Source organism: Ambystoma mexicanum, chromosome 6q (assembly GCF_040938575.1).
Source record: "Ambystoma mexicanum isolate Mex_15411 chromosome 6q, UKY_AmexF1_1, whole genome shotgun sequence".
NCBI lineage: Eukaryota > Metazoa > Chordata > Amphibia > Caudata > Ambystomatidae > Ambystoma > Ambystoma mexicanum.
In genome coordinates this window covers 1174593048-1174607738 of record NC_090937.1, presented here as the reverse complement: position 1 = coordinate 1174607738, position 14691 = coordinate 1174593048, and the positions used below count along the sequence as shown (strand labels likewise).

The 14691-nt window shown below is 44.7% G+C and overlaps 1 protein-coding gene across 1 annotated transcript in view; it reads right to left on the bottom strand.

The window, feature by feature from the left end:
* Positions 1-14691, bottom strand: part of RFC1 (replication factor C subunit 1) — a 1503724-nt gene that overhangs the window by 50460 nt on the left and 1438573 nt on the right. Inside the window, exon 23 of the mRNA XM_069631787.1 lies at positions 3577-3790. Coding sequence (XP_069487888.1) covers positions 3577-3790 — 214 coding nt within the window. The remainder of the gene's footprint in view (positions 1-3576; positions 3791-14691) is intronic.

The following is a 14691-nucleotide window of genomic DNA, read 5'->3' as shown; positions in this document are numbered from 1 at the left end:
GCTGACCCTCCAACAGAACTGTCTTTAGTGTCACCAGCCGGATGTCCACTGAGGCCATCGTCTCAAAAGGCTTGCACTGCAATGCTGCAAGAACCACATTGAGGTCCCAGACGGGGTGTGGCCTATGCACCAGGGGGGAAAAGCCAGGACAACCCCTTGAAGTGGGCCTCAACCACCTGGCTGGCCGCCCAAAACACGTGCTCAGGGGAATACTTGTATGCCCCAATAGCCGCAAAATTGGTGCAGCAAGTATCTATCTGCACTCCAGAACGAGCCAGGTGTGCCGAAAACACCAGTATGTTGTCCAGCAGGCAGGTGAAAGAATACAGACCCTTGTCACGAGCCCAGTGGCAGAACCTAGCCCATTTCTCTATAATGGGACAGAGTATAGGGCCTCCTGGCCTGTTGAATGATGTCCTAGTTGTCATCTGAAAATTGAGCATGTGTTGCCTAAGCTGGTCAGGAACTGGGCCTCTAGGGCCAGGCTGGCTGGGTTTGGATGTTCCACTGCAATGCCCTGCTGCTCCAGGAAGACCCTGCTGGGGATCGGATCATGACAGCCCCCAGGGAGCACAACTGCAGCAGATCCGAGAACCAGGCTCTCAAAGGCCAGTGGGGTGCAATCAGGATGAGGCCGCAGCCCACCGAAGCCCGAAACTTGTGGAGGGTCCATTGGAGCGGGGACAATGGGGGGAAGGGTATGCGCAACATCTGCGGCGTGCCAACAGATCTGGAAGGCATCTCCCGGCCACGTCCTGCCCATGAAGCAAACCGGGGGTACTTGGAATTCCAAGGAGATGCTAACAAGTCCAGGTATGGAAACCTCCAGCACCGTAACAGGGGCAACAAGGACTCCAGATTTGGAACGTCTACTATCAAGTTCCTCATCTTCAAGTGACGGCTCCATTTTCTCTGTGCAAACTCGAGTTCCGAGCTCCATCCCCAAGGGTGTCCTTTGTTCTGTTTCCACCCTAAATGCTGTACACGGACATGAACAAATCAGTTCCTGAGGGTATTCATGGCATACCAATGCTTGGTCTTTTTTTTTTTTTTATAAATCAGAAAATTCTCCTCGAGATCGTCTATGAAATGAATGAATCATCTGTACCAATGACATAAAATACATTGAGCTACCCAAGGTTGAAAGTCCCATTAATTGGGTTTTAATTCACTTCTGCTGCGGTGGTGTCTCTATTGAATGCACACCGTTCAGCTCTTTGTGACAAACTGTTAACCGAAAGCCTATGTCACTAACTGGTCTCTTCAGTCCCAAACTTGAATACCCCACATATGGACTTGGCAACCAAGCAACAGTTTGTTGACTCACCGGAAAAGAACATTTTAATGGAATCTGTCGCACCTATATCACACCTTGGGAGAGACATGAAAGAGGTGCCCAGGGGGTCCCCTTCACCTTCAAACATGAGAAATATTGAAGGCATGCCCTTGGAATACCTGTGGCTATAATTATTTTCTTACATATCCCTTGGGTATCTCCATCATTCTTTCGAATGACATTTTCCTCTTACAAGAGACTTGGCTGACTGGCTCCTTCAACATTGATGGCTACAACCTTTTTTGCCGCGCTGCTACTTCCAGTGGCAAGGGCCCCAATTCGGATGGCCTAGCAGAGGGTGCAAAAACACATTTTAATGTTAACTTACAAATGTGATTTCTTCTCTCCATATGTTCTTGCAGTATACACTACATGCACCCTGTTAGCCAATAGTGCCTTGTTGATTGTGAATGTTTACGATCCCCCTGATGGTCAGGCATCCAAATCCATTCAGAACAATAAAGAAGCATTAGTGCTGGAATGGTTTGATCGGTTCCCATGTGGCAACGTGGTTCCTGCCGGTGACTTCAATGCACACCTCGTTTGAAACCCAGTCTTGGCATGAGTGCGATGATGTTGAAGTACCTTTATTTCACATGGTAACGGGAACACAAGGATGATCGTGGATAGGGAACAATTTGTAATTCACTTGCCCTGTATGCCTTAATATGAAATCATTGAGGGGGCAAAAGTTGCATCAGATGTGGGCCAATGGTACACATTCTTCTGTTGTGGATTACGTGTTTTTAGATCGCTCATTTTGTGCTTCTACTTGCCCCCTTGTAGTGACTGAAGTACAGATTAGTGACCACTTTCCTATTTCTTGGTCCCAAACCCTTGGTGACACTCGTATTTTTCCATTGATGGATTTCAACTGCAGAGCGAACTCGCAAGGGAATCCCATAATTTGGTCTGATGTCAATATTGGCAAGATTTAAGTGTGAAGTCAGACAACATGGTTTGTATGACCTTATTGAGTAAGCTTTCCACACAGGAATGTATCTGAAGGAAGAAGAGTATCCGATGTCTCTGAGAGAATACATTCCATGGGCCGGAGAGGACTTATCCGCAAGCATCTAAGGTCTCAAGGTAGTGTTTGAATTATACACTTTAATCCTAAATAACTGACATTTGTGAAAAGACAGGTTGCCAAGGCAAGAGAAAAGGGGGTCCACATAAAGGATCAACCAAACCGAGGAAGATGTCAGGTTTTAAGGTGTTGTAACAGCACATCTTCATTGGTGCTCATGAGACAAAGGGCAAGGATCACTTCAGTTGTAATGATGAAAGAAATTGGGTCATTCCTCGAAGCGTAGGCCTTGAGGAGTCAGTTTATTACTCTTTGTGCCTAGGAGATTAATTTTGTGATCTCTTCCTACTTTCAGTAGTTCCATTCAGTGCTTTTTTCAGATAGACAGTGAGATGAAGTTGGTTCTGATACTGCTGCAGCAACTGAGAAACATAACCCTTTAGATTTCTCAGTACAGAACCTGTGCGTTACAGGTGAAGGAAGCTTGTTCGTTTAAACACTCCAGGGAGTATAATTAAATGAAGCAACATGGCCAGATATACCCGTTGATGCACTGGATATTCTTAACTGGTGATCTCAACACAAGTATGAACTCATCTGCAGTACAGATAATATAGGTATAGAAGCTATGCAAGCCACAGTTGAAAACACGGCTAGATTGGGAATTGCAGTCCCAACTGTGAAATCAGGTGCTTTCAAATAAAACTATACACAAAAAACATCAACAAAGTGAGAAAAACAGAGCTAGGCACAAATGATTCCAATGCACATTATGAGATGGAGGATCTAAGATTGCTCCCGTGGATGGAGCCTCAGCTTCTATCAGTCATTGGTAAAATGGAACAAAAACACTAAAGGAGGGCCGAATACTAAGTTAAAGGATTTATTCTCCATTGCTATGCATTTCTCTTTTCCCAGTCGGACAATTCACAATTTTTATATGCATGCAAATCTATGAAAGGTCCAAAGCTGGAGAACACTTTTTTTCAGGCTGTAAAAAAAGCTTGGATAGTTCTGATCATTTGCCAGATGATAAACCTGAAGGAAAGAGTGCCAGTAAGATATGTGGCACCAACTGAGGAGATGTAGTAAAACCTGAAAACAACTAGCTGAGTATTGCAAGTCATTCTGTTAGAAAACAGTTCAAAGCTAAATTTGCATATATGTACACAGTGATGGGAGTCAACGTCTAGGTGACGGCATTGCTCACCTTTGGGTCAAGTTTGGAAAATGGGCTTGGTTTGCCTCCCCAGCTGCTTATCTCCATGATATTTTCAACATCTTCCTTCATCAAGTAGTAGGTATCCATTAAATCCACCACCTCCTGAACACCATCTGCCCCTTGGGAAGCCAAGGGTCTAACCAAAGCATCTCGCAGGTATGGCAAGTAGTCCAAGTTCATGCCACCTTTACAGGTGTGAGTTCTTAAATAAAAAATGGTGTATACGTCAGGATAGAGAAGCAAATATCAGTCAAGCCAACAACTTTATGATACTCTGGATGCCTCACAATTGCAGAAATTAGTATACCGGTTAAAGGTTCTAGATGTTAAAATAGAATCTTTGCTGCTAGCTCTGCAAAGGTGTACCTTTTCACAGGTCTTTGAAGAATCTTCTCGGGAAATCACTCAAACATTTAATGTATATGGTCTAAGAGTTTGAGAAACAGATGCACAAAACCATCTGCCACAACGAGAACAAAGAAAAAACTCAAGATACAACAAGGAGACAATTTTGTAGCAGCTTAAACCACTGCAAAATTGTTTTGCAGGCGAGTTGAAGTGTGCATGATATATGACATGATATTTTATTTGTATCGCGCTCATACACAAGTGTTTCAGAGCGCAACGGGACAAGGGGGGGAACAATGGAGGACAAAACAACGATCTTACTAGGCCCAGTGACATTAAGGATGCGCAAGTTCAGGGGAGAGAGAAGTGTGAAAGTGCAGGGGGCAGGGGAGAAGTGGAAAGTGCTAAGCAAGTGAAAAAAACAACAACTGGTAGTCCAGCCAGCAGGGTGGTAAGTGAAGGGTTTAACGCGCAGACAAGGCCCGTCTGATAAGTGCAGGTAAGGGGACTGTAGGGTTACAGATACAGACCCAAGTGCAGAGGTTGCCAGGAGGCAATGCAGGTGAGTGGCTGGGCAGCAGGGACCTGGACCTAAGTCAGAAGGTAACCAGGTGCAGGGTAGCAGGGAAGAGGAAGAGTGAAGGCAGAAGCAAAGAGGAAGGTCTTGAGGTGCTTCCGGAACCAGAGATTGTTCAGGGAGGCTGTTCCAGAGGGAAGCCCCAGCCCAGGAAAGAAATCTACCCCCAACTCGTTGCTTGGAGAAGCGACTGACCAGGAGGGAATTGGAGCAGCGAAGAGCTTGAGTGGGAAGGTATTTACGGAGGAAGAGAAGGAGTCATATTGGAAGGAATAAAATTATGTGTGCAAAATAAGCTTCTATGTCATGTTTTGGCAGGTAGCTAATTAAGACCTGGTCTGGGTGCGATGTAAGGTGGATAAGCATCTTCTGCATATTGTCTTCGTCTGTTACGGTATGTTTGAGCACAATGCTAGCGTGGGGTTGTCTCTGGATTAAATCTATTTTTTTCCAAAAACAATTTTTGAAAATTTACTTTTTTCTTTAAAAAACTATTATTGAAGACGTTTTAGATGTTTTGCTTCGTTTGTCTGTTGTGAGGGGTTAAATTGCTTGATCTGATGCTCAATATAGTGTTCTGAGATGGCAAACATCCACCAGACACATTTAATAGAATACAATTATTTTTTGCATTAATATGTAGCAGCATTAAAAAAAAGAAAACCAATATGATTAGGTCCTTTTGACCTTCATCCTTTTTTTGTATGGGCTGTCACGCCTCTTCTATCTGATGGTGTTGACCGTAATTTAACATTTCATAATTATTTTATTAGGTTTCCGCATTTTCCCTGCTCTCTACGGAGCCAACTGAGCCAATTCTGCCAGTGGCAAGGTTAACATGTGGCAATAATTCTCCATTTAAAAAAAAAAACTTTTCTAAATGCGGTCATTTTTAAACCATTGTCTAGGTTAGTGGTGTGGGCTAAGGGGCGAGGCCCCTTTATTTTACTGTGCTCAAAATTTGCTGCACTGTTAATTTCACAATTCAACTCACTCTCCTTCACCAATTCCATGTGGTGTATTATTTTCTGGACACATAGCGTTTGTTCCATTTTTGGTACCCAATCATTATACAGCAGTCATGTAACCTGACAACTCCAATTCCAATTGTCGCCTCACAAAGAAAAAAAAGTGACTGTCCCCTTTTTTAGAGCATTCCCCTCTATATAAGGTGTGAAGGGCCCTTTTTGGGAGACCTTGCGAAAATTCTGCATTTTCCTTTATCGGTGTACAGGGAGGCAGGATAGTAGTCTCATCCTCTCTTGTCACTATATCCTATGCTGCCAGTGTAGCTTTTGGAATTTTATTTATATATAGTTTCAGTGCTCGGGAAGATTTGGATAACTACGTTTGGGACAATGTGTGTTTTCCAGTAATGCTTTGTTCGAGAAATATACACTCTTTTCTGAGAGGATTTGTGTTAGGGAGAATTCTATTATAAGGCTAATTTCCCAAACCTAGTGAGTCCCCCAGCAGCTTTGCTGGATTTTTGGGGTTTGTTTTTTTTCTCCTGCTAAGAGTGAGACTCTTTTCCTCCCACTCTTAGGCATGATTTGAGTGTCTTTGACTCTTTGTGTGCTTATGGGCTATGGGGTTTCCTTTCTACTCCATAGGGTATCATCTATGTTTTATGTGTGTTACACAGCATCCTCAGTGCAGTAACACAGGGGTGTCATAGTGACCCCCAAACAGACTCCATACCCTGGGACTGACTACTGTCTCCCAGGGCATGTAAAGTCACCACTGACTTTACTAGTCCTAAATTGTGAACAGAACCAGTACAAACCATCATATTGTGGAAGTACTGGAAGGGGTTAATTATATTGCCCCTGGGTCTGTTTTCAAGGGGGCACTGTCCAGTCCACCCTTGTCGAGTTTCTGGCTGGTGGCAGTGGTTACCACGCAAAATATTCCACCGGAATATTCTCTATCGGATTTTCCCATCGATTTTAAACGTACCACTTTTTGGTGCAATGTTAAAGATACCGCCGGTTTATTTATTTAATATTAAATCCCCGGTTGGCTCTTTTTGCCAGAACTCTTTTCTAAAATGGCATTTGTGTCCGTCTCTGTAACTCCGACCAAGGTCGAGCCCTTTGTTCCACTATTTTGGCGGGATTCTCCACAGCAGCCCTCCAAATGGTGCCACTCTGTCTGGGTTCCACAGGAGGGGTGGAGGGGGGAATTGGCACCCTTGACTGCGTTGCCTCGGCAACCAAAGTCGCACTCTACTCTGATTGGCCCAGTGGTGAGCCGCTTGGCTCACCACTTAGCATGTGTGATTGAAAGCTAGGCTGATGGATGGGGGTTTTTCTGCATAAAAGCAGGGCCTTTGGGACTGGAACTTCAGAAGTCACCACAGGACCAAAGAAGAGGGAAGAAGCTGAGCCATCTGCAACAACGACACCACCGGTGGAGCCCTGCTGCAACAATCTCACCACTTTCCAGACGACAAGAGACGATCTTCTGCTGGACGAGTCTTCTTCCTCTGAGCTGGTGGGACCAACCAGTTCGCCCCTTGCCGCCTTCCAAAGACGTCTCTTGGTCGAATCGCCCGTGCCAAGCACCCCAGAGGCCGGATAGCCAAGCTTCACCAGTTTGACCGTGAATAAAAGGAACGCTCCTTTTATTGACGAACTCTGCGGCTGGTTTTATCCCTGTGCTGTGCAACGACTCCACGTTTCCTCCTCGACGAGATCCTCTCTTCCCCTGGTCGAAACAACGAACTGCAACCACTGCCAGGAACAACTGCCACCGCTGAAGCTTCCTCTCTGTTTAAGGTACTGTGTCCTGCCTGGTCTCCCTTTCTTCGGTTTGCCCAAGGTGACCCTTAAATCCTTGGCCTGCCAACTGGGTTGGCCCCAGACCTTCTAACTTTACCTTCTTGAATTGCCCCAATCTCTTTTGAACATTCTGCAAAGACTTTTAGTGCATTTTTAAACCGTGTGATCCTGGGCACATTTCGCTTTGCTCCCTTTTAAGTGGGCCTGGCCTATGAACTTTGGCTCTACAGTCTATACTGCCTTTCTTCCCTTGCTGAGAACTCCTAAAAGTGTTGGGACCTGTTTTATTTATATGCTCTGCCTTTTTCCCTCCCTTTAACTGAACCATTGGGAGTGCCATCAGGTTATGCGCCCACATCTGTTTAACAAATCGTGGTGTTTTAATTCTGACTTGTCTAATAGTTATTAAGGGAGGTGTGTATACTTTACCTGACTGTGTTTTAACTTGTTTTTACTAGTATATTGCCTAAAGTGAATTTTAAATAAATAATTATATACTTTTTATACAAAGCTCTGGTCAGTGTTTGTTTGCTCAACAGTGTTTTTAGCCCTATTGTGTATGCTCTATATACTGCCCTACTCTTCTTGAGAGAAGTCTAACTGCTCAGCCACAGCTACCAGGTACGTCTGGGTGGTGCAGACTGCTACCAATTGGGTTTACTGCTTACTCCTGTGGTCTTAATCTTTTTGCAGTGTTCCCTAAGGGAACTGCACAGGATTCTGCCTAACAATTTGCATCCGTTCTGGTATTGTGGAGTTATGGCGCTAAATAATTTTTAAGGCCATCAAAGCAGCCTAAACTCCTACAGCTCTTTGGGATAGCAGATTTGTTTTTGCTTATTCACACTTCCCCCGTCTCCCCCAATAGAATGGGTCAAGATTTCTTGCAATTTCTTCTGCTCTCCCATAGTTGTCTGTAGGTAAAGATTGTAGAGGTACAGCATCTTTGGAAGAATATTCATCTTAATTAAAGCAATGCAGCCTAACCGAGAAAAAACATCCTCACCCATAACTGTGGGTAGGTTTAATTGTATAGGCTGGATAGTTGGAGTGAGTTTCACTCCTCGGCATTTTACAGACTTCTCAGCCCATCAAAACTGTCAGCTATTTTAGATTTTCATATTTAAGTTTAGGAACTCATATTTTGATTAATTGATCTTCTAATCTTGCCACAACAACTGTGTTTTTCTATAAATTTCGGCCCCTATCATATAGGTTTGGCAAAAGAAAGTATTACATTATCAGCAAGCAGGGTGATTTTGCTTCACCCTCTAATTTGCTAAGGAAACTTGGGATGATTGAATGTCGTAAGCCGTACCCCCACCTGATGTGGTCCCAGACATAACCAATTTGCTTTTTGTTAACATGCTAATTTAATTACTGGATTTATGTTATGCATACAGCTTGTACAACAGATGAAATCCAAAGTTTCTTAACCTTATATGCACAAGGTATATTTCACATTTGGGTTGCCTTATCAAAAAGCCAAATAAGGATACCTGTGAAGTGAACCCAAAATGTAAGGTAAGTAAAGCTCGACAGAGATGCTGGTCACTAAACGTTGTATCCTAGGAGAATCAGTATCTTAAGTAAAAGGAACATTTGGTAAGAACTTTGAGGGGACCCCCACTGGGTTACAGAGACCAATGTATTCCTATGGGTCAAACCACTTTTGAGCCCAAGTCCACAAATCCATTGCAGCTTAAAAGAAATTTCAGAGACGTGCCACTGAATTGCATGTCTGCTGGAACATCGAAGGAAAGTTAACTAGGGTTCAAGGCAGCTGCGGTAGGCAGGCTTGCAGTGGTCATGACTTTGAGGTCAAGAAGATGCTAATTCCACAGATTATCATACTTAGCGTTGGGGTGTACAAGACGAGAAAAACTCAGTTAGTGATGGTCTGCCTGGAGTAGTTTCAGCATGGACAAAGAGCTATCATAAAGCAAATAAAGAAGGTAGTGTTGTTAGACGGTGGGGGGGATACCAGACTCTTTCATGCAAACACAGATCATAGTCCTGCCAAAGGAGGGTAGGGACAACCTAGGCTGTGGCTATACAGGCCAATATCACTGTTAAACGTGAACGCAAAGATCTATGCAGGCGTCCTAGCGCAGAAGTGGAGTCCAGTCCTCCATAAACATATCCAGAATGACCAGGTGGGATTTATTAGAGGCAGGCAGGGTGCCGATAACATCCACAAGACCCAGAACATAATAGCAGGAATGCCGGACGCGTCCAGGGACCCCATTCCATTGTTAGCTGGGACCTGGAGCCAAACCAGTTCAAGGTAGCAGTGACAAGTGGTCTAGGCTAAGTCTCAATATGTGGTGAGCTTGTAAAGGCTCCACAAAGAGCATACACAATGGGAATCACAAATGACACTTAGACAGTTTGCATAAAAACTGTTATTTATTTACAGCCAAATAGCACTATGAAAAATGACTACTACCAGGTAGAAGTATCACACAACACTAATAATAGATTACATATATACTGTCACTAGAGTAGGGCATAATACAAATCAAACTCCGGTAAAAGAAAGTGCAGATTAGTTTTATGTACTACAGGTCCACAGAGAATTGACCCTAACTTCAAAAATCCTTCCCTAAGTTGTCTGGGGACTTATGCCCAAAAGCTCAGGAAAAGTTCAGACACAGTTTGTGATGCAGGAAAAAATTAAGGTAGGGTCTCTGGGGTCTAGTGAACAGTTCCAAGGGTTAGAGGACAGTTTATGCTTCCAGCTTACTCAAAATAGGGCAGCAAGACTTATCCTTTGCCTCAAGCCCAGGGACCACATTCTCTCCTGCCCTACAAAGCCTTCACTGGCTACCGGTCTCAGCACAAATTAAATTCAAATCCATATGTATCAAACACAAGGCTATCTGGGGCCAGGGACCACTCCATCTTCAACGCTTCCTGACCAAATACTTTCCTTCTAGGCTCCTCCGGCACCAACTCCCTGCGTGTTAAGCGCTTTGCCAAACAGAGAACTGGTGGGTGATACCTCGGCTAGCTCCCTCCTGTGGAACAGCCTCCCTCTCCCTGTGTGTCATGAGCAAGACCTCCTTAAGTTCTGAAACAGCCTCAAGACCTTTCCCTTTACATCCTCCTCCTCCTCCTCTCTTCCCTGCTAATCCCACAGCAGCGTGACTGATGTGCAAGGCCCTTATGTGTCCTCGGGGCCTTGAAACCCCCCCCCCACATCTCTCATCTCAGCCGCTGTCTTTTCTTCTACTGCACTTACTGACTCACCCTCTCATTGATGGTTGCACTTACGTTCTTCTCACCTCAGCACTTACCCTGAGCACTTCTTCACGAGCATAAAAGCACCTTATCCCTGCCCCCTCTGCACACTTACAAGGCATAGTAGGTTTGTCTCCCCTTCCCTCGATTCTCAATATTTGTTTGTACTATTAATGCAATTATTTATCTTTGCTGTAATTCTTTGTCTACCTCTCCTGTCCCTACCCGGTTTGCTTTGTGGGCGCTTTGAACCAGTTTTTTGTAATTGTAGAAGCGCCTAATAAGTGACCAATAAATAAATGATTCTAACAGACGTGTCCCCAACTTTCAGAAGGCATGCTTGAGCAAGCAATGGCAAAGCCAATGTATAGCAAATGTTTTATAGAAGTTAGGAAAACTTTTAAAGGGAGTTTAAGGGGCAGTTAAGAACTACTGTAACTCACCCCCGTACTTTGATTCTTCCCAGGACTTGGCAGGTCAAATGGAAGAAGGTTCAAGGTTGCTTTTCCCACCTGCAGCCTCAGTCCTTGATTCACAGGTTCAAGCTGATCTCCGGTCGGTGTCTTTCACTGGTGCAAGGACTCTCGGATGAAGAATGCAGAAAAACATGATGCAATACCCCTCTCAGGACTGGGCTGTTTCAGATGGTGGTCACCGCAGCACGGCCTTACTTGTCGTGGTCAGACCTTCTCTCTGATCTCGTGTTCGCTTGACGTTATGACTCTGAAATTACACTGATGTAAGTTTTGTCAAGCCGATGATCCCCCAAGGTCCAGGCCTCAACTCGAAATGGCAACGTCGGGAGCACGGTAGCCCAAACTCAGATCTGGTCAGCCACAGGACGGTCCTGGGACACTTCCGACGGCTCTTCTTCACAGGATACCGAGGAGACTTTAGGAATGGATGTTCCCTCCACTCCATGGGTCGCAGCTCCCTCGTAGGACTGCTGAAGATCAATAGCAAGACAGGGCTCTTCCAGGACAGCAGCAGAAGTTGGTCGCTAGGCCTCCTTCAGTCGGTTTGCTGGTCTCTTCACGGCTCTCACAGGTGAACAGGAGTCTCGGCTTCTTCAGGTTACTCCAGGATCTCTTAAGAGTGGTTGCAGGAGTCCTCCTCTCATAATAGAAGCCAGTTAAGAGCCGAAACTCCCACTAGCCAATAGCAGAACTAGCCCCACATACACCCCAGCAGTGGTCCAATCAGGACCACTGGCGGGAACAATCATGTCTAACAATCAGATACACTGAATCCAGTTTGTGAATTGGGGCCAGACAGTCCCCAGCCCACATCCTGCCAGCAAACACACAGCCCTCCAGTAGCCCGCCAAAAGCTTTTGCTTTCCCGGGTACTGGAAGTCCATATAAGGATTTTCCTGGCCTTGCAGGCCAGGAAGAAGGCTAAAAGACAAGATGGCCAAAGGACAAGCGAAAAACTACGTGGCACGGCCATGTTTGGACACTGGCCACAGTTAGTAGCCAAACGCGGTAAGGATAAAACTAAAAGCACCAAAATATTGTAAAAAATAAAAATTCATTGCTGCTACCAGCTTGTCCATTTAGCACACCTAGAGTAACCAAAAATCCTTTGGGTGTTAGTCTAGGGCAAAACAGAGTGAACCCCATTGTACTGCATTGTACAAAGATAAAAGTTATCACAAGTGATAAGTTACTAAAAGTAGTAACAAAGTCGCAAGACTAAGGGAAACAATGTTTCCCAGTATCGACAGCCTGAAGTACACGTCAGTTTCCCCATAGCAGACGAGCAAAAGACAGTGTAGTGACGCATAAGGCTTCACTGCACTGTTAAAAGTACAGGTCAGGATCAAAAATAAAAACAAAAGGTTTGAAGGTCCATGAAAATGGAAGGAAAGGTGCAGTAAAGAGAAATCTTTCGTAACAATCACCTGCAGGAAAACAAAGAAAAACAATGGGTGGCAATGGATAATGCCCTGTTCGCATCAGTCACCCTAGGTGAATGGCTTTGGCCCTGTATAAGACTCTACCACTTAGAATTCAACCCCACCCAGTGCTCTCAGCCCTCTGGTCCGTATGGAAACCCACAGGTGACATGAAGGATATCACATCGTGGCCATCTTCCTTAAGCTGCATATAGGCCCGCCCGATCCGGGATAAAGTATCAGAACCACTAAGATGACAACCCTACTACGAGGCAGGTCTCATCGGAGTGGGCCAACTGTGGAAGGAGGGTAATCTCTTGCATAAGTCGGAATTGGAAGCCACTCTATGGATTTCAGGCATCTTTTTAAAAAAAATTGTATTTGGTTAAAAGAAACCTTTTACAAAACATCATATAAAACCATCATAATTTAAAGGAAATCGATCAAATATCCTCGATTTAGGATAAAACATATCACTTGAAGGAAATTCACCTAAAATCATGCATCACCATTTACAAAAAGACAAGTAAACTTTAATTTCTCTCCTCACTGTGTCTGAACCGCCCTAGAGCTTCGCTGACCTATTAGAACACTATCCGATTTCTTTCCAACACCTGAACCGCTGCGATTGTGAGAGCCTGGACTTGGCCTGAGACCAGTCGGTCCAAGAACATATTGGGCAGGAAGCTTGCCATTCCCAGCCCAAAGCTAGCAAAAAGCACAGATCTCACCGGTCATGTTCCCTCGCATTCCATTAACAGGTGTTTTAAGGATTGTTCTATGGGTTTTTACATGTATTGCATAAAGCAATCGAGTTAGCACCCAGACCTCCCCTGTGCGTGCCACATTTAAGCAAACTTTTTCCTAGTCTTCCAATCTGGGAATTTTACCAGGTATTTTGCCAGGTAGCCCTGCTTTTTATCAGCCAGCTGAAATAAATTGGGGTGTGCTGAGGTTCGCATGATGTCAATTGTGACTATCCAGTCCATTTCATCCCACAATTTCTTAGCCTTCACTGGATTTTCAATTAGAGCTTGGAGATTTGTGTTTGCTTTTGACAATTCTTTCTCTGCCCAAGTACTCAGACTTGTGAGCATTTTAGAACTTTTCTTTTTCCATATGCGAGTTGATCACTGCATATAGCAACCCCTCTTTGGATGTGATCAGAAGGCGGAAGAGAGAAATCAACTTCCATCCTGCTTGGGCCTTTAAAGAACGCAAATCCAATTCAAATCTCAGACTTGGCATAGGTAGGCTCATCGGCAGCCCAAAGACATTTTTCCCTAGGAGACCCTCCCATTTTTCTCAATTGTCAAACCAAAGGAGGGGCTTTGCTTCCAACCCATAGAGGATAACAGGGATGACTTTTGCCTTATAGTATTTCATTAACGGGATGATTGAAAACGTACAGTACTTCCCCCATTACTTTCTTCATTTGTGCCGTGAACTGCAAGATTTTATTGCGGCTATCCTGCTCCACTTTGCAGACTGCCGGGGCAGCGTAAACTTTGTACCCAAAATAGACCAGTTCTTCAACCCTAACAATCGTGTTATCTCCCAGTGACTACTGTGGGAATAAAACTCTTAATCCTATGTTTGAATACCAGAATTCTGGACTTCTTTGGATTGAGAGCTAACCCGTTCTCCTCCGCATAGTGAAACAGGCTATTCAGTAAGCGCTGCAGGCCTACTGCGGTGCAATCTAGCAGCACAACATCATTGGCGTAGGCCAGCTAGTGTACCCTTTCTCCATTAATCACTGGACTGGCCAAGGCTGATGGTTTTAGGTGTGCCCCAGCATCCGCCAAATAGAGATTGAAGAAGAGGGGAGCTCCTAGACACCCCTGATGAAACCCTCTCTCCACCCTTATGGGCTCCGACAAATGTCCCTCCTCATCCAATCGCACCCTCACTGACGTGTCCCTATGCAATTCCACCAGCATTGACAAAAAAAAAAGTTTCGACCATAGGCGATGTCTATCAACTTGGTCAAATGCTCTCCAACAATCTACCCAGGCCCCGTACAATTGTTGATTTACCCCCCCCCCCTAACCCCCTTGTATTTTCGCTCAGGACATTCAGTGCTAAACCATTTGATGACATAGAGAGGCCCTTCCTGAACCCTGTCTGGAACTTGGATAGTACTTCTGCTTCTTTTACCCATTTCTCTAATTCTACCATCAGGACTCTCAAACAATTTACTCTCGATGTCCAATCTGGCGATAGTTCATTGGTAACAAACGATCGCCCCCCCT